The 20,031-nt window shown below is 42.8% G+C and overlaps 1 protein-coding gene across 1 annotated transcript in view; it reads right to left on the bottom strand.

Moving 5' to 3' along the window:
• The window catches only part of SIK3 (SIK family kinase 3), a gene marked incomplete in the record, with an annotated part of 4,425,276 nt that overhangs the window by 308,783 nt on the left and 4,096,462 nt on the right, over positions 1-20,031 (bottom strand). Inside the window, 1 exon segment of the mRNA XM_044080968.1 lies at positions 6,898-7,030. Within this exon segment, the coding sequence (XP_043936903.1) occupies positions 6,898-7,030 (133 nt within the window).

The following is a 20,031-nucleotide window of genomic DNA, read 5'->3' as shown; positions in this document are numbered from 1 at the left end:
ATGCAGCCCTGGTGGAATGTGATCTTATCCCCTGTGGGGTAGGATTTCCATAGTGCTTGTAGCAGAAATGAATGCAATGGGCTATCCATTTGGAAATGGTTTGCTTTGAAATGGCCTTCCTCTCTGCCCCTGCAGCAAAGCCAACTAGCAGTTGTTCAGATTTTCTGAGAGGCTTAGTCCTGTCCAAATAGAATCTGAGTTGTCTGTGCACGTCCAGAGAGTGCAGTATTCATTTCCCTTTGTTTTGTGAATTAGGGAAACAAGTAGGCAAATGCATGGACTGATTTAGAGCCACACTAAACACCACCTTGGGCATAAAGGAAGGATTAGTCCTGAGGGAAACCCTGTCCGCATGGAAAATAATGAAGGGTTCCACTGCCATGAGGGCCTGTAATTCAGACACTCTTCTTGCTGAAGTGATGGCTAGAAGGAAGGCTGTTTTCCAAGAAAGGAATTTCAACTCTGCTGTTGCAGCTGGCTCAAAGGGGGGAAGAGTGAGCTTTTCCAATACAAAGTTAAGGTCCCAGGCTGCAGTGGGAGCTCTCTTGGGGGGGGGGGGGTCTTAAATTTTTGGCCCCTCTAAGGAATTGTTTTAGCAAGGGGTGAGAGAAGAGGGGTGGCTCAGTATTATAATGTGCTGAAATGGCAGAGGCATGAATTTTAAATGACGAGAAGGATAGGCCCTTGTGGAGCATTTCTGTTAAGTACTCTAGAATATGAGGTAAGCTGGGCACCGTTGTGCCCATCCCCTGAGCCTGGCTCCAGGAACAGTATCTTTTCCACTTTTCAGCATAGAACTAGGCCTCCTTGCCTCCAGAATGACATCCAGCACCTGCTTACTGAGGGATGCTAGAGGAGAGCTCAAGGAATTAGCCAGACTACATGGATCAGGGTTTGAAGCTGAGGGTGCAGAATCTGGCCCACCTGCTGGGACAGCAGGGAAGGGGTCTGAGGCAGGTGCCATGGTTGTAGCAGTGTCATACTGCGCAAGAGGGGGTACCAGTGCTGGCGTGGCCAGTCTGGTGCAATAAGTATTGTCCTTGGCTTGTCCTGTTTGATCTTTAGTAGAACCTTTGAGAGGAGAGGCAGAGGGGGAAAGGCATAAGCAGAGAGGCTTTCCCAGGTAAAGGACAGGGCATCCACTTTCCAAGCTTAACTGTGGGGAGTTCTTGTGCAGAATTTGTTCAATTGGTAGTTCTGAGGGGAGGCAAACAGGTCTACCTCTGGAGTCCCCCATTTGTTCTTCAAGAGGTTGAATATTTTGGGTTCTAGTTTCCATTTGTGTGGGTCCATGAGATTTCTGCTTTAGTCGCCTGCCAGTGAATTTAGTTTGCCTGGCAGGAATTGTGCTTGTAGGTGTACTTGGTAGCTCAAGTCTGTGTTCCACAGAGCCATGGCTAGTCTGCAGAGAGAGTACGAGTGGGTTCCCCCCTGCTTGTTTATGTACCACATAAAAGTGGTGTTTGTCTGTCTTTACCAATAGTTGTCCTGGAAGAATACGGTCTTTGAAGGCTGTCAGAGCATTCTGTACAGCTAACATTTCTTTCTAACTGATATGCAGGTGCATCTGTCTCGGGTTCCATTTGCCCTGAATGCACTGCCCTGCCATGTGAGCCCCCCATGCACAGTCTGATGCGTCTGTTGTTAGGGTTTGGGCGGCAGAGTGAAAGGGAGTCCCTTGTTGTGGTAGCAGGCCTCTTCATACAAGGAATGATAGAAATCATTGTTTCCAGGTCCTGAGAATGTTGACACCATAGGCTTTTTTGCTACCATTGGAGTTTCCTCATATGCAGTCTTGCATATGGAATTAGTAGAATGCAAGAGGCCATGAACCCCAGAACCTGCAGTATTTTCCTTGCAGATAGCTGGGGTTTTGTGGCCAACAGTTTGAAGTAGGTTGTCAAATAAACTTGTTTCTCTGGAGTGAGGAATGTCATCTGGGAAGTTGTGTTCAAGCTTGCTCCCAGGAATACAATTTGTTGGCAGGGTACTAGGTGAGATTTCTTTTCGTTGATGGTGTACCCCAGTGAGGTTAGAAGTTTCTTTACAAATGACAGGTGTTGTAAAAGCAAGTCCTGGCTTTCTGCCAGAATCAGACAATCGTCCAAGTATGGGTAAATTTGAATATTTCTTTGCCTGCAAAATGCAATGGCTGGAGCTAGACACTTTGTGAACACCCTGGGTGCAGTAGATAAGCCAAAGAGAAGTGCAGAGAACTGAAAGTGCATGGAGCCCACCCTGAAACGTAGGAATTGCCTGCAGGATCCTCTTATTGGGATGTACAGGTAAGCTTCCTTTAAGTCTAGGGTAGCCAGCCAGGCATCCTTGGCTAGCATAGGAAGAAGCTGTTGAAGAGTTAGCATTCTGTATTTTGGAACCACCAGAAAGGTGTTGAGAATAGAGAGGTCCAGGATAACACGCCAGTTACTGTCTTTTCTGGGTACCAGAAAAAGTCTTGAATAAAAACCTTGTCCCCTTTGTTCTGCTGGGACAGGCTGAATAGCCCTGATACTGAGAAGACAGAGAACCTGCTGTTGGGCCTCCGCCCATTGATTTGGGGGTAGGTCTGGCCAACCATTTGGGTTGGTAGTGTGTGGAAGTGGAATCTGTATCTTTGGGAAACTATGTTCAAAACCCATTTGTCCTGGGTAATGAGTTCCCAGTTCTTTGCATGCAGGGCGAGCTTTCCTCCTAAGGGAGCAGGTAGTTGAGCAGGGCTTGGAAGGGTTAAGATTAAGTCATTGTGCCATTTTTCTGTAGTGGGGTGGCTTACTACTCCCTGCTTTGGAAGTGGGAGCCCCCCACTGCTTAGATCTGTGCGTAGCCTGAGACTGTAGCCTAGGTGGTCTGCTGTTCCTGGGTTTGGACTGAGAAGGCCTGGGAGTAACTGGAAAGGACCAATTCTTTGAAGGCCAATGTCTACTGAATCTGGGAGGCCGTACTTGTAGGAAATCTTTAACAGTTCGCATAGATTTAGCTTTTTCCTCCATCCTTTTGAGGACTTCTGCTTTGTTGCCAAAAAGGCGGTTTTGGTTTAAGGAAGCATCCAGTAATTTAACTTTAACATGATCTGGCAAGTTTTGTTCTTTAAGCAACGCATGCCTTCTAAATACAGACCCAATGACAGCAGCCCTGCAAGAAGATTCTAAAGCGTCAAATCCACATTGCAAAGTATGTTTACCAATTTGTTCTGCAGAATGCATTAAATCTTGCAATTCTTTGTGTTCAGCAGAGTCAGGAATCAACATAATTTTCTGTTTAAGTAGTCCCATAATATGCCCCTGATACTTAAACATATGAAACTGGCAATTTAAAGCCCTAATGGCCAAAGTAGCAGGAGTGTATACCTTCTTACCCCATCTGTCTAAGGCTCTAGAATCTCTATCAGAAGGGGTAGGATATTTGACAGCAGTAGCCTAAATGCCTTTTGGTCCTTGGGAAAAGGGTCTCTGGATCCGCAGAAGGATTCTTGAAGAGGAACTTGTGAGAGACAGGTACTCTGTAGTACCTGTCAGGTTTTCTGGGAGCTGGAGGTAAAGTGTCTGGGGTAAGGCTAGATTCCAAGAAAGCATCATCTACAATGTCCAGAACAGGAGGGCTAGCTAAAGGCCTGTGTTGAGGCAGGAGTAAGAATTCCCCAAGTCTTTTTTTGGACTTGGAGTAATAATGGCTTTCCCAGCGGAAATGCTCCCTAAGAGTATGCAAGGTTTCACCGAAAGAAAAATCTTCTGGAGGGGAAGCACAGGGAATGGAATCCTCTGCATCAGAATCCTCATAAGTAGATAAGGGCAAATCCTATCAGAAGGAGCAGAAATATCTGATTCCTGATCAGAAGAATCAGAAAGAAAATCAGTTCTAGGTCTCTTAGAGGGGGAAGTCTGGCTTCCCCTAATTAAGGTAATAAGGTCTTCAGCCATTCTAAGCATTTGTTTTTGAGGCAAATGGGCCTGAGCCTGCAGTTTAGTCGGTGGTTTTCTACGCGTAGTGCGAGTTCTTGGCCTGAGGAATTCAGAACTTCTGGATGGAAATGATGGTGTCGGTTTAATATGAATGTCTGTAGGCCTGAATACACCCTCAGAAGCCTGTGCTTGCACAGCAGCTCCGGACCCATCCAAGGTAGAGACATCCACAGGTTTCATTGTCGAAGAAGCATCTCGCGGCATACTGGACTCCGAATGGGTCTCAGTAGAGGCCTGAGAATCTGAAGTGGTGGGTATCAGGGGCTGCGAAAGCGTCTCAATGAGTACCAGCGGACTGGCGACTAGCTTAACAGAAGCGTCATCGGCAGTTTTGGAACTATGCAGTCTGCCTCTGTCTTTATCCTTACATTTTTTCAGAAGATAGGTAGTCGGACGGCTTAACGAAGCCATTTCGGAGTACGGAGATTGAGTACGAAAGTAATTGGCTGCAAAAATAGCCCAATGACGAATAGTTCGGGCATTAAACAAGGCACAACACCGACAGCGAGGGACTTCGTGGTCTGGGCCCAAACAGGGGATGCAGTAAGAATGAAAATCTCTATGAGGTATTTGCTTTCCACAGGCAAGACAATTGTTAACTTTTACTGACATCGGTTAGAGCAAGAAAAGGGATCCCCAACGGGGTACTTATCTTTTTTGAAGACTTCGGGTCTGAAACTTGAAAACAAAAATTTTAGGAGACGGCCTACCGGCACTTGCGAACTGCTTCTGCTTCGGGCACTGCACGCCAAGAAAGGCTGATGTAATGGCATCGGCTGCATGTTTTATACCCCTGACAACCTGACGTCATGGAAGAAGCTAAAGCATCTGACGCAGAAATCCAAAGACTCTGGTATTCAGACCAGCTGAGGGCTAACCTGCATGCAGATAACCCAAATGTGATGACTGCAACAGTGAAACACGAAGAACATCTAGCAATACTTCCAGTGATGTGTGATTTAAACCTGCACTGACAGTGAATTATCCTGTCTCCCTCGTTGGTGTTCACACCATACACCTCAATGACATGTAGGCCTCTCAGTTATGAAAATACAAACATAAATTTGAAAATATGAATAAAAAGTGTTAAACAAGGATTAATCTTTTCACTGTAGGGCATCCTAAACCAGCAATATTAGTATAATTTTGTTAATAACTCCTTGCACTTTCTAATACTGCCCATTATTAAATGTAAATCACTTACTTAATGAAACTAGACCCACAAAAGTTCTAGATGCTATAAGGTGGTATGGGTGTGAACTAGAAGTATACATAAAAAGATACTTTAGGCTTTAGCGAGTTAAACTGTTCCGTACTAGTAAAAATCTAGGCCTTTAATTTCAGCTCTCCTGATTTTACAACATTATGTGCCTCATGACAGGGTTATGGTGGCTGAACTTTATCTAACCATTAAGTAATCAGTTAATCCAATTAAAGTACATGGCAAGCATACCTCTCAACCTCTTAGAGCAAGAAATCTGGACAAAGGCAAAAATAAAAGTGGGACAAAAGCCTAAAAATAGGGACAGTTTTTAAATATTGCTCTTACAAACTTAGAAAGTTGATAGAATAACAGGCTTTACATTACCATGAATTTTCTGAACGGTATGATTGATGTCTGAAACTCAAATGTCTGTCATTATTTTTAACTATGACTTTTAATAATTTGCCACTAATTTGCAATAAAACCACAATTTTATGAAAACCAACTAAAAATATGAGACAAAAATCTGGATATTCCGCAAAAATCTGTACAGTTGAGAGGTATGATGCAAGTTATAGCCTATTTGAAAAACTGGGTGTGTAAAGTGGGACACACCCTATCTGGAGTGCAGATCTACTGTGGGGCACTAGTCCATCCATCTCCAGCCCCTTTTTCTCATTTTTGCACATAGGGTTGGGGTTGTCACTTCAACACTGACAATCACCTCGAGCCAAGGTTTACACTGATGGATGGCTAGCCCTGCCACAGACGTTCAGCCACACCACACACTCATACCTATGGCCAATTTAGTGTGGTCAAACCACAAACTGCACGTCTTTAGAATGTTGGAAGAAACTGGGGCACCCAGACAATACACATGTGAACAAAGCGAGGACATGCAGACTCTGCAAGGAAAGCATCCCATCCAAGAATCAAACCGGGGAACCTAGTCATATGGAAACAAATGGATGCAAATCTTCTGACAATTCAAAACTGTCACTCAAGCTAAGTAATTTAACTTTGCAAGGTGCTATGAAATCAGAACCTTAGGAAGAACCCCATGGGAAGAAACTGTACTCTGCATATACAATCAAACAGCCAATAACAGAATTTTTAACCCTGGAGCTATGAGGAAGCAAAAGTAATCAATACTCAAATGTGCCAATTCGTGGAATAACTCACTGAACAAAAATGTAGAGTTCAAACAGAAATTACTGGATATATCAGAAAGATGCATTCCTTTTCCCATACCCAGTTTACCATGCTTGGGTCATAGAGGGGCTAGGGCCTATCTCAGCAAACAGCAAAGACATGGAATCCATGCAGAACAAGACACCCACCAGTTCATTTCAGAATGCATGCTTAAACATGCACATTGCATACCCATCTAGCAACAATGTAGAGGACCACCACTTCACCTATTACATAACTTCAGGGTGTGGATGTAAACCGCAGATCTTGGGAAAAAAGCCAAGTGGACACGAGGAAGCATGCAAACTATGCAAAGGAGGCACAACAGCCAGGAAATGAATGGGAAAAGCAAACATAGTGAGTCAGCAATACTACTACACCACCATGTCACAAGGTACAGTTTATTTGTACTTCTTAAAAAGTCATAAATTCATTGAGGGCCACCTGACATAAAAACAGTAGCAGCTTCTCCCTTAACCTGTCACTTTACTACCAGCAGAAATGTAGCAGCAGCATGAAACAAGAAACAAAGATAGCACTTACCTTCATTCTCTCTGCTATGTAGCTGCTGGCTTTCTGTGAGTGAAGACTGACTGAGAACTGCATCAGACATGCGGGCAGAACTAAGTGCTTTCCCAGCTATCAGGCTCATTCCAGACATTGAATCTATCTGGACCTGAGAGGATAAAAACAATCAGAAGGTCAAATACAACACACAGGGGAAGAAATACTAACCTAGCTTTACTTAACCTGAACAATGTTATTCATAAAACAGAGAGAGAAAAACAGTCTCAGTGCGCATGTACATATATTTTATATGTTACCGACAAACAATGCAAAACATTGTCAAGGGAAGGTACAGTTGTGTATCTAATGTATCATACCTGTAGATGTTTGAGTAGATCAGTGTTGCAGTACTGGGTCTTGCGAAATTCCTGACATGCAGAAGCCCACGTTTGGCCCAATTTCCAGTGTACTTCATATTTCCCCAGCGGGTAGATTTCCACTGTTGTCCAGTATCAGGACATCAAGGTATAAAGAAGGCATGAGCCAGCACCATCTTCAGTGTAATGTGTAAGGGGTCTGATGGTCCTGAACTGAAGTACTACCTGCCCAATCATCCCTGCTATGAGACAGAATCCCTGAACTTAGGAATAAGAGAGAAAGGGGGTGGGGATGATAAATGGGATGACGGGACCCATCCCGACCTGAAGGGTATGTGTGTATGTGTATATTTACACACACACACACACACACACACACACACACACACACACACACACACAGGGTGAAGGGCGGGAAAGGGTACTGCAAAACTGATCTACTCAAATATCTGCAATTAGGGTAAATTAAACATACACCTGTACTATGCTCATTGTAGTCAATGATGCAGTAATGAATCTTGGAAAAACTCCCAAAGCTTCTAGTTGGGTGGATGGGCTGAGATCTGATCCAGGGATAGCAGGATGGCAGAGACTAACCCAGCTCTTGCCTAAGAGATGGATCCAAGGAGATACTTTTTGGTGAAGGTGTGAACAGGGGATCAAGTGGCAGTCTCTAGAATGGTCTGTGTGGGCACTCCTTTTAAAAAGGTAGTTGTGGTGGCTTTATGCCTAGATGAGTGTACTCTAACCCTGTCAGGGAGCTGTTCATCATGTTGACAGTAACAGAAAGAAATGCAGTTTGTAATCTATTTGGAGAAAGTTTGTTTGATAGCTGGTTTAATCCTGTTTTCATTCTGTGAATGTGACCAGCGGCTGGTCATATCTGTTTGGGAAATGTGTCCTATGGAAATAAAATCTTAGCTGTCTGTGTACTTCCAGGGAATGCAAAACCCCCTTTTCCTTGTTTTGGGGTTTGTAAAAACCAAAAGAAAAATCTAGCAAGGCTAGACTTTCCACTGTGTGATTCCTTAAACCTCTTGTATTAGAGGCAACATGGGATACATGCAAAAGACCCTTTAAGGACATTGGGTGTTTCAGCTATTTGGCAATTCTGAATGTCCATGACTTTTTTCATTTTAAGTCTATTTATGGACAAATTCAAGCCAATGTTTTTTACTGATTGGTGTGTGACCTTTCTACTCATTGTTATAATTTGTTTTGGGGTTTAGGAAAAACACAAGGAGGTGGACAGTTTGATTCAAAGAAATTTCTGAGACAACCTTGTGCATATAGGACATATTGGTTTTCAGGGAGACTGTCTCTGTGGAAGACTAAGAATGGCTCCTTGCACATTAAGGCCTGAAGTTCGGAAATAAACCTAGATGATATGTCAGGGCTAACAGAAGGGCTGTTTTCTATGTCAATAGTCTTAACAGGGGATGAGGCTGCTGATTCAAAAGGTAGCAGAATAAGATTTCCAAGTATAAAATTCAGGCTCCAGCCTGGGCGGTCTGAGGTGTATTATTCACTTCCAGAGCTTCACGTAGGGATATGAATATGTTTGAGGGGGGATGGGGAGGCAGCCTGATATGGCAGAAGCACATGGGCTGACTCAAAGACCTGTCACTATACTCTGTATCCTACATTCTGCTAAAAAAATGACCTACATCTGGAGTACAAGGCATTCCCAGTCCAATACTGAAGGATTGACTGCACATCAACAAGTCAAATGGCATCAGAAATGCTCTGTCTAGGGATCTAAAACCTTTTATGCAACATCAACATAAGAGGTATTTCTCACTGGGGATATCCACTGCCTTGAGACAGACTGCTCATCCACCTCTGTCCATACTTGGATCTACGGATGGGTAACAGAAAATTTACCCCAGGACTGCCCTCATACTACTAACAGACAGAGGCAGCTCCTAAATGCTTTATCCCACACATGGGTCCCCTCAAATTATCTAACTGTATCATCCCAGTTATTTTCACTAGGTGAAATATAAATATATCAACCATGGGATGAGTAAGGTCAATAGAATACCAAACGGGATTGGTTAATTCAAGCACCAAAAGGATGGGGAAATTAGCTAGACTTAAAATGATCCAGAAGAGCACCTAGTCTAGCACTTATCTATGAATTTATGTGAGTCAGGCACCCTGTAAAATCTACCAGGATTTTTAAAAGCAAGGGTTAGGAAATAAGATGCAAATGTAAATGCATTCTCCAAGGGCCCCTACAATGGCCATCAATTTAGAGGAATCAATACTCAACAATTCATATTGTCTCTTCTAAGACAATGACATTTTTACCTACCCTCTAATTTAAAATATTCCTTCATTTTTATCCCCAAAAGAAACGCCCTCACTAGGGAGTCTTAGGAGAGGGCATCTTTTGATTTGGATTCTCAAGCAGCAATTAAGGATAACTGGGAGGCTTAGTCAAAGACCTCAACAGCTGATCCAGAAAGAATCTTTTTAACTGTTGCAGAAACTGGAAGTGAAGACTGAAGAGACTGGTCTGAATGGATGGCGCAATGGTGTGGTGGTAGCGTTTTCGCCTCACAGCAAGAGGTTCTCCAGTTCGATTCTCAGCTGGAGTGCCTTCTGTGCAGAGTCTGCATGTCCTCCCTGCATATGTGTAGGTTTTCTCTGGGAACTCTGGTTTCCTCCCACGTTACAAACACATGCATCTGGAGCATTTCTCCTCAGGCCTCTGCTGAACACTGGCTTTGTTCCAAGTTGGACTTTCCCAGTAAACAAATGTTAAATAAAATAAAAAATAAATAAATAAATTGGTAACAAACTTCTGAGACTTTTTTTTTTTTTTGGGGGGGGGGGTGTCTCTAGCCAAGGTCTTACGATGGACATCAAAAGGCCTATCCTCCACTAAAGATTCAATGACATTCTCCTTCACCAATAACTGCTGAAAACCTCAGTCTTCCTCACAGATTATGATCCTAGGTTCTCCCTTCTCAGCTGAAGCGTGACAAACAGTATGAATTGACATGTTTAAACCTCAGTCTACAGCACTCTCCTGAGGAGACTTGTTATAGGTACTAGGAGAAATGGATGGGCCAAGAGCTACAACACAAAGGATAAAGTTCAGTAATCTTTGAATGCCTCTTCCAACACCTTTTTTATTTTTCCTCTGAGGGGGAATGTCCACTGAAAGAGAGTCAGTCACCGTGGTCATACAGCAACTGGTTAAGGTACTTATTCTCTAGAAATAATTTTAAAGGTTTTTCTGCCTATTCCTTAAGGTTTGGGGAGTAAACTAAAGGCATATTTGACAGGACCTAGGACAGTGTTGACCCCTAAACAAAAAACACAAGAGGAATAGGTGTCCTTTTAGGGAACTGTCTACCACACAAACAAAGTCTTCCAGACAGGCATTCTGAATAACTGAAAAACTGAATAAACTTTTCTTTAGAAAAAGAAAGGTTTCCCAACAGGGATTCTTATCTGCTCAGTTTTGTAGCTGAATGTGACTGCCAAACATAGAATTTTTACTACTGAATTCATATCTGTCATGCTAAATATTTTAATGTATTTCTTCAGACGTATACCTTTTCTTATTTTTTTGTTTCTAGGTCTCCAAATATGTTCCCACTACTGCACATCAGGTTCTAGCCCCCATTTAAGCTCTGTAATAACAATTTTAGAAAGAACACAAATGCATGCCAGCATAATCCTTCTTCCCTGCCAACAAACTGCTGCTATCACAAATTTACCATTATTGTCGTTTTTCCTATTCTATCACTACTGACGACCCTTTATCAATCACTATTATTACTCTTTATTCCTTTGCACCTGATATCCTTCCGACTATCCACCCTTGATTTATTTCTTTACCAAATTCACATGTTCATTTCAGCATCTTTCAGACGTCATAATGTTGAACTCCCTAGCATGAATACACATCTGTATGGTGCTGAAATCAGGTATGACCCTCTTATACTAGCAGTTACTCTTGTGCTAAAGGCGGACATATGGAACAAAAGAAAGGAGTTCAAAGCTTTGCAGACTGTCTGGATGTCTGACCCATGGCACAATACATCTCATAATATAGTTACAGCTACTGTAACAGTGATCTACTGAAGAATATCACTCTTAACACTGTCCACATCCCCAAAACCTTCTCTAACCACTCCAATTCCTCACCACCAACAGTCTCACTTCCCACTATTCACTACCTTAAAAGCATGAAAAAGATCCTCAGAAATCTCAAAACTATCTTCAATCCTAATACCAACAGCACTTACAACTTTTTTAAAAAGATTACAAAGCAACTTAACACACTTATTCAATCTATCACATCTGGAACTGTTCCAAGAGAATTCACAAACTCACTAACCACACCCATTGTTAAGTCTCCTTCTGCAACTTCTTCCTGAAACTTCTGTCCAATACCTATACTATGCCCAGTCATCAACTTTATTTATTTCTTTTTTTTAAATAAGCTATGGGCATGTTTATGGTCCCCAAACCCACAAGATGGATTCAGATGAAGGCACAATATCCTAACAGCAATCTACACAGTTACAGGCAAAATATTTTCAGACAGGATGGCTTTCTTGGGCAATCTTCACTGATCTATATAGAGTGTTTGAAAGTGCTGACTATTCCATCCTCCTGAGAAAGTACATTAGGCTTCTGTGATGACTTGGTAACATGATTCAGGAAATCTTCTCCGGTAGGAACTTCCTAGTTCACTAATGCAATCTGCTAATATACTGTGGGACCTTCTCAGTCGACATACTACAGGGCTCAATTCTAGGGCCTATTCTTTTTTCTCTTTATCACAGACGTCACATTCTGCCTTTCACCAAATAATTTAGCCCTTTACTCAGATGGCAACTTGGCACCGTGAAAATCTACTGCCAATCATTAGCGGACCAGAGTTCCGCTGTGGCGACCCCTAACCGGGAAAAGCCGAAAGACAACAACAACTCAGATGACATCTCCCTCAAAAGTGTTCCCTCTTCTCAATCTGCCCAATCTGATCTTCAAAATGGCATGTCATTAATCTATAATTGACTTAGTCAAAATAACCATACCCTCAAGGTCTCTAAACCTGCAAGAATGTTTGTTGAATTCCTCAGAAGCTTGATACTATCTCTCTTCTAATTATAATTACTCCCAGAAAGGACGGGGCTTTCATGGTAGAAAAGTACAAATGCCTCAGCCAAATACTGGATAAAACTTTCTTTCGCAAAAATCAGAGTAATAAGGTAGTTGCTAATGTTACTGCCCATTTAACAGCCTACTACTCCATATCAAATCACCTCAACAAACAGGCCGGAAGAGTACTTGCTAGGAATGTATTCAGCCTTAGACTCAAATACGAGTTTCAAATAACACCTTCGAATCCATCTATAATACAACTAGAATTAAAATACCAAAAAACAGCATATGCAGATTCATAAACCCATCTAAACAATTAGAGAGTCATTGTTTCACATTACAGAAGACAAAGTGGCTATCAGTCACAGCAAAATCTAGTCTCCTGTTACCCTCCATCACCTTTAAAATTCTAAACTGTAGTTTCTGCTCATTCCTAAAAACTTCAACTCGGGTCTCCCCCCCCCCTACTCTTTCTGAAATCAGAGCACCCTAATGTTAACTTGCCCACCATTTAGACAAGCTGCAGGCGAGAAGAGCTCTAATAAGATTGTTCCAGCTAACTAGATGATCTTCAAGAAAAATTCAGGTAGGTTACAGATGATTTTTTAAACTAATGAAAACCTAAAAAAAGAACAGACAAATGTTCATGCTATACAGACAAAAGTAAGCTTCCTCAACCAGTTTACTATTTGCAAATTTCACCAGCAAACCTGTGAATTTTCCCATCTAATACACAGCTCCTAAGGATTTCCTCTAATGCTATGAAGGCTGTAAAACAGCCTACAGTATCACACTCACCTAGGGGATTGGGGAAAAGGTGGGGTGTAGGGATACCTACCTTAACTTAGTACTACATTATGTGCTAGTGTCTTGAGCAGCCAGAGGATTTTATATAGTGGACAGTTGAGTAAGCAAACTTAACCATAAATGAAAGTTATGTATTTACTCTAACATTAGATCTGTGGTCTTGTTTCATCTGGTTCTACAGTTGGGTTACTGGATCCAATCAGATCTGACTTTGGCCCTTTACAAGAACTTAGATCCAGAGCTCTGACACCTCCCCTTTCCATAGTTCCCCTATGTTACCCTAACTACCTCAGATTGAGTTTACCTGCTTCTGGTTCGAAATCCTAGTAACTAACAAACAGGTTTAACTGACTACTCTATCAGGTCAGCAGAGCAAAAGTACAACAGAAAAAAAAAAGTGGCTGTCCAAAAGACAAGGACTTTGGCCAGGTCCAACCATTCTGCCGTGTGTCTGAAGATGACAATTCAGGATGGGGGTTGGCAGGAGGGATGTTCAACCGGATGAAACAAGAAAACAGGAATCTAACATTATGGTAAACATGTAATTTTGTATCCGATGTCTTTCATCTGACTCAACACTTGGGATAGATTTTCTAGCTGCCCGAACAACTTGGGTGGCATCAATAAAGGATATTCTATAGAATGGTAGAGCCAACACATGTACAAGATCTAGACTGTACATCCAGCTTGTAATGTGAGACAAAGGTATGCAGAGTAGACAAAGTAAATGCACCACAAATGTCAACAATGGGAACCCTACCCATAAAAGCAGTAAAAGTAGCCACCACTCTAGTAGAAAATTTTCCAGGATGGTTCCCCCTCTTCTCACGAATAAAGGCAATACAGTCAAAGCCATGTGGTCAGCATTACTTTAGAAACTCCCTGATCCAACTTAGCTCTTGAAATGGCAAGGAAGACTTTCTGATGTCCTATGTCCTGTGCAAATAAAATCTGAGTGATGGTGAACAAGGTATAATACTCTATTACAGAATTTTTGGAAAAAAAAAAACATTGGCAGATTGATAGTTTGGTTAAGACTTGCTTCAGAAGCCACCTCTGGGAGAAAGTGGGGCTTTGTTATCAAAGATACTTTATCCTTACGGAAAACAAAATAAGGAGGTTTACACGATAAGGTTTACAACTCCAAAATCCTCCCTGCAGATGTGACAGCCAGAAGAAAAAGTGTCTTCCAGGAAAGAAATTTTAAATCCACAGTAACAGGGGGTTCAAAAGGAGCTTGTGTCAAAACGTGAGGCATGATAGTAATGCCAGAGTGTGGAACTGGATCCCTGGCTAACGGCCTTAAAATAAAAGTTCCCTTCCAAAAGGTCTTGGAGATCTGTCCAACAGAAGTCTGATTCTGTCCAATGCGAAAATTGGAAATTTGCTGGTAACTGCATCTTGACAGTTGAGAAACTGGATCCTTTGAAAACAGTTCTGCCAAAAAAATCTAAACTTGAGGGAAAAGGAGTGCAAAATGGATCCACACATCTTGAACAGGCCCACATGGTAAAAATGTTCCTTTCACTACCATAAATGTTTCTGATATTTGGCTTCTGTGATGAGGACAAAATCTGAATAACTGGGGAAGACAGCCTAGCATCCCTGGTCGCCAGCAAAACTGCAGGAACCATGCGTTCATTTCAGTTTCCAGGTCCCAGTGAGTCTGGCTGGAGAGTACGAGACAGAAGGTATGGATGAGGGTCCAACACCCAAAGTGGATTATTAGATGAGGTCAGGGGAAGGGGAATTATTTTGGTATTGTACCAACTGTCTTTCTGAAGAAATTTTGTCATCAGAGAAAACAGGGAAAGGCATAAAGGTGGCCCAGGGGCCAACTGTGCACTAGAGCATTCCTCTGTGTCTGCTCCTGTGGAGGGATCAGGGCAAAGTAGCTGCTGCACTTGTTTTTTTTAGGTATGAAGCAAACAAACCACAGCAAGGCTGGCCCTGGTGACTGAAAATCTGTGTCGCCACTGATCGATTGAGAGACCACTTGTACAACAGAAGAACTGATCTGTTTAGTTTGTCCATCCGAACACTGGAAGTCCCAGGAATGTGTGTTACTAGAAAGTGAAGTGAAGACATCACCCGTTGCCACATTCTCATGAGTTCGAGTTCCTGGCACGGGGGGGGGTATGGATAGGTTCTTCCCTACTTGTTCATGTAACAGACTACTGCCAAGTTGTCCCTCTGGAATGAAATCATACCCATTGGGAGGGAAGTCCTGAAAGGCCTGCCCTCATCTCCAACACAATGATGTGAAGAATAGCCTCGGTCACCAAAAAAACCCCTTGAAAAGTCTTCCCTTCAAAATGCCCCCCCCCCTCCTCCAACCACCCTAGAAGGGAAGTGTTCGTGATTACTGTGGGTGCCTGTGGTTGTGGTGGGAACAGCTGATACAATGAGACTACTGGGGTGGTCAACCACCAACTGATGTGGTTCCTGCATATCAGTGGGAGACATTTCAAAGCACAAAGAGAATGAGACTGCACTGACCACTGAACTGAAACTGTCTATTGCAAGACCCTCAAATGATACCTTGCTTGAGGAACTAATGTGATTGAGGCTGCCATCAGTCCCAGAAGTTGTAGAATAAATCTTGCTGGAAAACTGGGATGATGTAGGATCTCTGAAGCAACTTGATGCAGTGATAGGATCCTAGATGTGGAAGCCTCGCTATTTCAGTATGTGTGTCCAGATGTCACCAAATAAACTCTGTCAACTGCTTGATGTCAGCTGGCTCTTGGAGAGATTGATAGTGATTCCCAACTGTAGGGTTAGATGGAGCAAGGAGTCCCTACATAGGACTAGTAGATCCTTGGCTGGTGTGGTAAGGAACCAATCATTCAGATATGGGAAAACCAGGAACCTCTGCAGTCTTGGATATGCTGCTATCAGTGTCACACATTTAGTGAACACCCTGTGGCCTATGGTGAGACCAAAAGGCAGTGCAATAAATTGAAAATTATTGTTTCACAGCTGGAAATGGAGAAATCTTCTAGACTGCTTTGTTAACTTGATATGATAGCATGCATCTTGGAGTTCCATGGAGCACATCCAGTCATCCTTTCTCAAAACTGGTAGAATAGACTGTTATCTTGACCATCTGGAATTTTATCTCTCACAAACTGAATGAAGTGACATAGGTCCAAGATTGGCCTTAGGTGCAGTTTTCTTTGGAACTAAACAGAATCTTGAATAGACTCTGGACCCTGACTGGTCTGGGAGAGACCTGCTGGATGACCCTCTTTTCTAACAGCTTTCTCACCCCTGCTGTTGTTAATTCCATCTGAATGGGTAGAATATCAGCAATCTCTTTTTTCTGAGGAGGGGAAGCAAAGGGAATACTGTAGTCCCTGGTGATAATCCTCTGCACCCATGAAGCTTGGGTGATGGCTTGCTAGGCTTACAAGTGCACAGAAAGGGGCCTCCCAACCACTTCCAAAGTGTAGCAGTCGGGCAACCATTCATGAGGACTGGTAGGGTTTCTCCGTAAACGGACCACAAAACTCCTGATTCTGCAGACCTCCTCTTTGTCCAGAGCAACATCCATTGAAGTTAGTATGCATTTTGCCCAGATGAGGTCCGTCTGCAAGAACATCCTGGATAAAATCCTGAGATTTTCAAAACTAAAGCCTTCACCCACAATGGTTTTAGAGAAGGTCCTCTGATGGGTAGAAAAGGGCACTCTGACTGCAGACAGAATTTTGCCTTCTTGCCAACTCCTGGTAAGCGTTTTCTCTACCTAAAGTCTGAAGAGTGTTGAACCATCAAAAGCTGCGTAGATAAAGGATGTCTTAAAGCCTTCATCAACACCCTGGCTATACCAGCAGCTGCATTGGAAAGCAGACGCATGGATATATTTCACACTGACTGGAGGGTAGATAACTGTGACTCCACTGACTTTTGGATGTTTGCTGGTAGGTTACCTGCGAGACACTGCCAGTTCTTTTGTCAAGTCTCATTCTCTCTCTCTCTCTCTCTCTCTAGAAATGAGTCATATGAGCTAGATAATTCAGTGCTTGAAGAGCAAAGGTCGCTAAAGCATATATTCATTTTCTGAATCTGTCCAACTCCCTAGAATCACTGCTAGGTGGACGAACAGTCGTGCTGTTTTCAGACAGCTCCTTCCTAGTGGTTGCCACAGCAACCATAGCATCTACTGGGCGGGGGGGGGGGGTCCTTACTTCAGTGGGATCTGGTCCTAGGGTTTGCCAGGATGTTATCAGGTTTTCAGGGAATTGGCTCCGCCATATCAGGTTTCTTATGTGCCTGCTGAAAAACATAATTAGCAGTTGGAACCACCCAGGAGGTTGAACAGCCAGCCCCAAATTCCTCAAGGAACACAGACTCCTCCTGAAAGGGAGCTTCTGAGGACCTGTACCTTCTTTGCTTCATCAATTTATGCTGCCTCCAAATGAGACGTCTTTTACAGGGGATCAAGGGGAACTCTTACACTCAAAGTCAATTTTCAGTGACTGACTTTGGTAAACAGTCCAAGCATCTCTTCTAACAAGTCTCTTTCCTTGCAACTTCTTTTGTGAGGACTTCTTGAGAGGGTTCACAATCAGAATGGGAACGCGCTTGGTGAGAACCTTTGGAGCAGAAGGGAAATGACTGCCCTGCTGACCAGGATGCATGGAAACAGAAAGAGAATCCACAGGAGGTTGAGATAGAGCAGTGTGAGGCAGCCAAATCTCTTCTTTCAACCTGGACAGAACCCTCTCAAATGTCTCAAAAGACAAGGGCAAAACTAGCAGTAAGTGAGCAGCAGCTCGATCCACTGGGGGAAGGAATGGGGCATCCCTGGTAATAATCTGTACTAGCTCTTAGGCCAACAATGACACCAAGCTGTCAAGTGCCAAGGCTCCAAAGGAAAGGGATGGATCCAAAAACTTCAGAGTTGACCCTAAGCCCCTAGCACTGGCGCTGAGATGTTGGCTCAGATGGAAGTGTTTTAGCAGAAATATTCAGATCTGTGGGCTTTGGATCTGATAATCATAACGGAACAGGAGAAATCAGTGGCGGGGTGGAAGGAGCCATGCCCAGAGCTCCCGAAGGGGCTGGCACTACAATGAACCCCAGTTGATCTGTTTCCAAAGAAACTTACGCATCTTCCTGTTGAATGCAGCTTCAGAAAGACTCCTTGATGAACAGAAGGACCTGAAAGATGAATCTGCAGATGGTGACTGAGAACGTTTCTCTTGTAAAAGCAGAAAAGGTAGTCTTGGGCTCACTGGTTCTGGTGAAAAGCATGGAGGTTGAGAGGGGGAACGAATCCGATGAGGCTCCAGATCTGAACACCTCAGTGTCTTGGGAGCTTGACTAGAAATATCAGTTGGATCTGGCAGTTTTTGTCTAATTTCCTTTCTTGTTCCTTTTCCTTAAATTTCTCTCTCTCTCCTTCTGATTCTTTGCTTTGTCTATCTTTTGCCCATGGGAGTATTATTTTCTGGAGCAGATGATGCTGAATTCCCAGCTTGGACAAGAAGGTGTCCCTTTAGCATGAGCTTATCCCTACGTTTCTGTAAAGCTCAAGCCCCAAAGGAAGCACATGTCTCACAGTCTGAATTCAGATGTGCCACACCTTTACAGTATATGCACTGAGAGTATGAGTCCTGTGGTGGTATCTTGTGGCAACAGGCAGAATATTTCTTAAATTAAGAGGCCTTGCCAGACAAACTGGAAAACAGACCAAGTAAAGCCAAGTTACAAAGTAACAAGCACAGTCACAATAGCAACCACCTACAGTAAAATGCAATCACCAAATAACACAAGTGAAGAAATATAACCACTAACTGTACCTGGACAATAGAGGAAAAAAACCCTAACCGTAAAACAAGTGCCCACAAACAAGGTAAACTAAAACAACTGTATCTACGCAAGGTAGAAAGGACTATAAAACTTTTCTTTTTCTGATAACGGGGAGGACAGAAAAGACAAAAGGGATGGAAAAACCAAGACTCCTCAAAAACTATGAAATTATATCCAAAAGAAGAAATACTTACTATTTGATGAACACTGGAGCCCTTGAATTGTATGTCTTATTTCACCAAGTAGCAAACAAGATCTGAGGTAACTAGAAGAAGAAAGAGAATTATGGGAAGGGGAGGGATCAGAGCCCTGGATCCAAGCTCTTGTAAAGCGCAGGTCAGATTTGATTGGATCCTATAATCAAACTACTGAATTGGACAAAAAAGACAACATCGGATCAGTAGATATTCTAAAAGATCAGTGTTGCAGCAGCCTAAACTATTTGGGTCTTACTCCCTGCAATGTTACGCTTATCAGAGCTTTGGGTGCCTACCCTTGCACTCCAACTGCCAGGAGTTCCACATAAAAGGCAGCTGGAGCATAAAAAGTTTCACACACTTTCTGCTTAGGAAGAAGGTGGCAGCCTGAAAGCCTATAGTAAATAAAGTGTGTGTGTGTATACATACATATATATTATACATATATATATATATAGACACACACACACATATGTACAAACATAAATAAACGCATGCGCGCACCACACCCTAGCAATAAGAAAAAGCAGACAAGCAAAAAATGCAACTGGAGGGGAGGGACCACTTCTGCAACAGTGATTTAATTGAACATCTACTATTATGGTAAGTTAACTTAAACAACTGTACTATGTTCAGTACATAAATCACTGTTGCAGTAGCCTAAGTTATTTGGGTAGATTACTACAGCTTAGCCATGAAAAGAGAAAGGGAGGAGGCCAAAAACTAAGACGCTAGAAGCAGCTGCAGAATGGTACTAACAAATATGTCCTGCACCTGGAAAAGTAACCCAGTTTGCAGTGCTTTGTAAAAGTATGTTCACAGTTCCATGTTGCTGCCTCTGGAAT

The sequence above is a fragment of the Protopterus annectens genome, chromosome 8.part0, assembly GCF_019279795.1.
Source record: "Protopterus annectens isolate FY-2018-M chromosome 8.part0, PAN1.0, whole genome shotgun sequence".
Classification (NCBI taxonomy): Eukaryota; Metazoa; Chordata; order Ceratodontiformes; family Protopteridae; genus Protopterus; species Protopterus annectens.
This window is presented reverse-complemented; position numbering and strand designations above follow the sequence as displayed.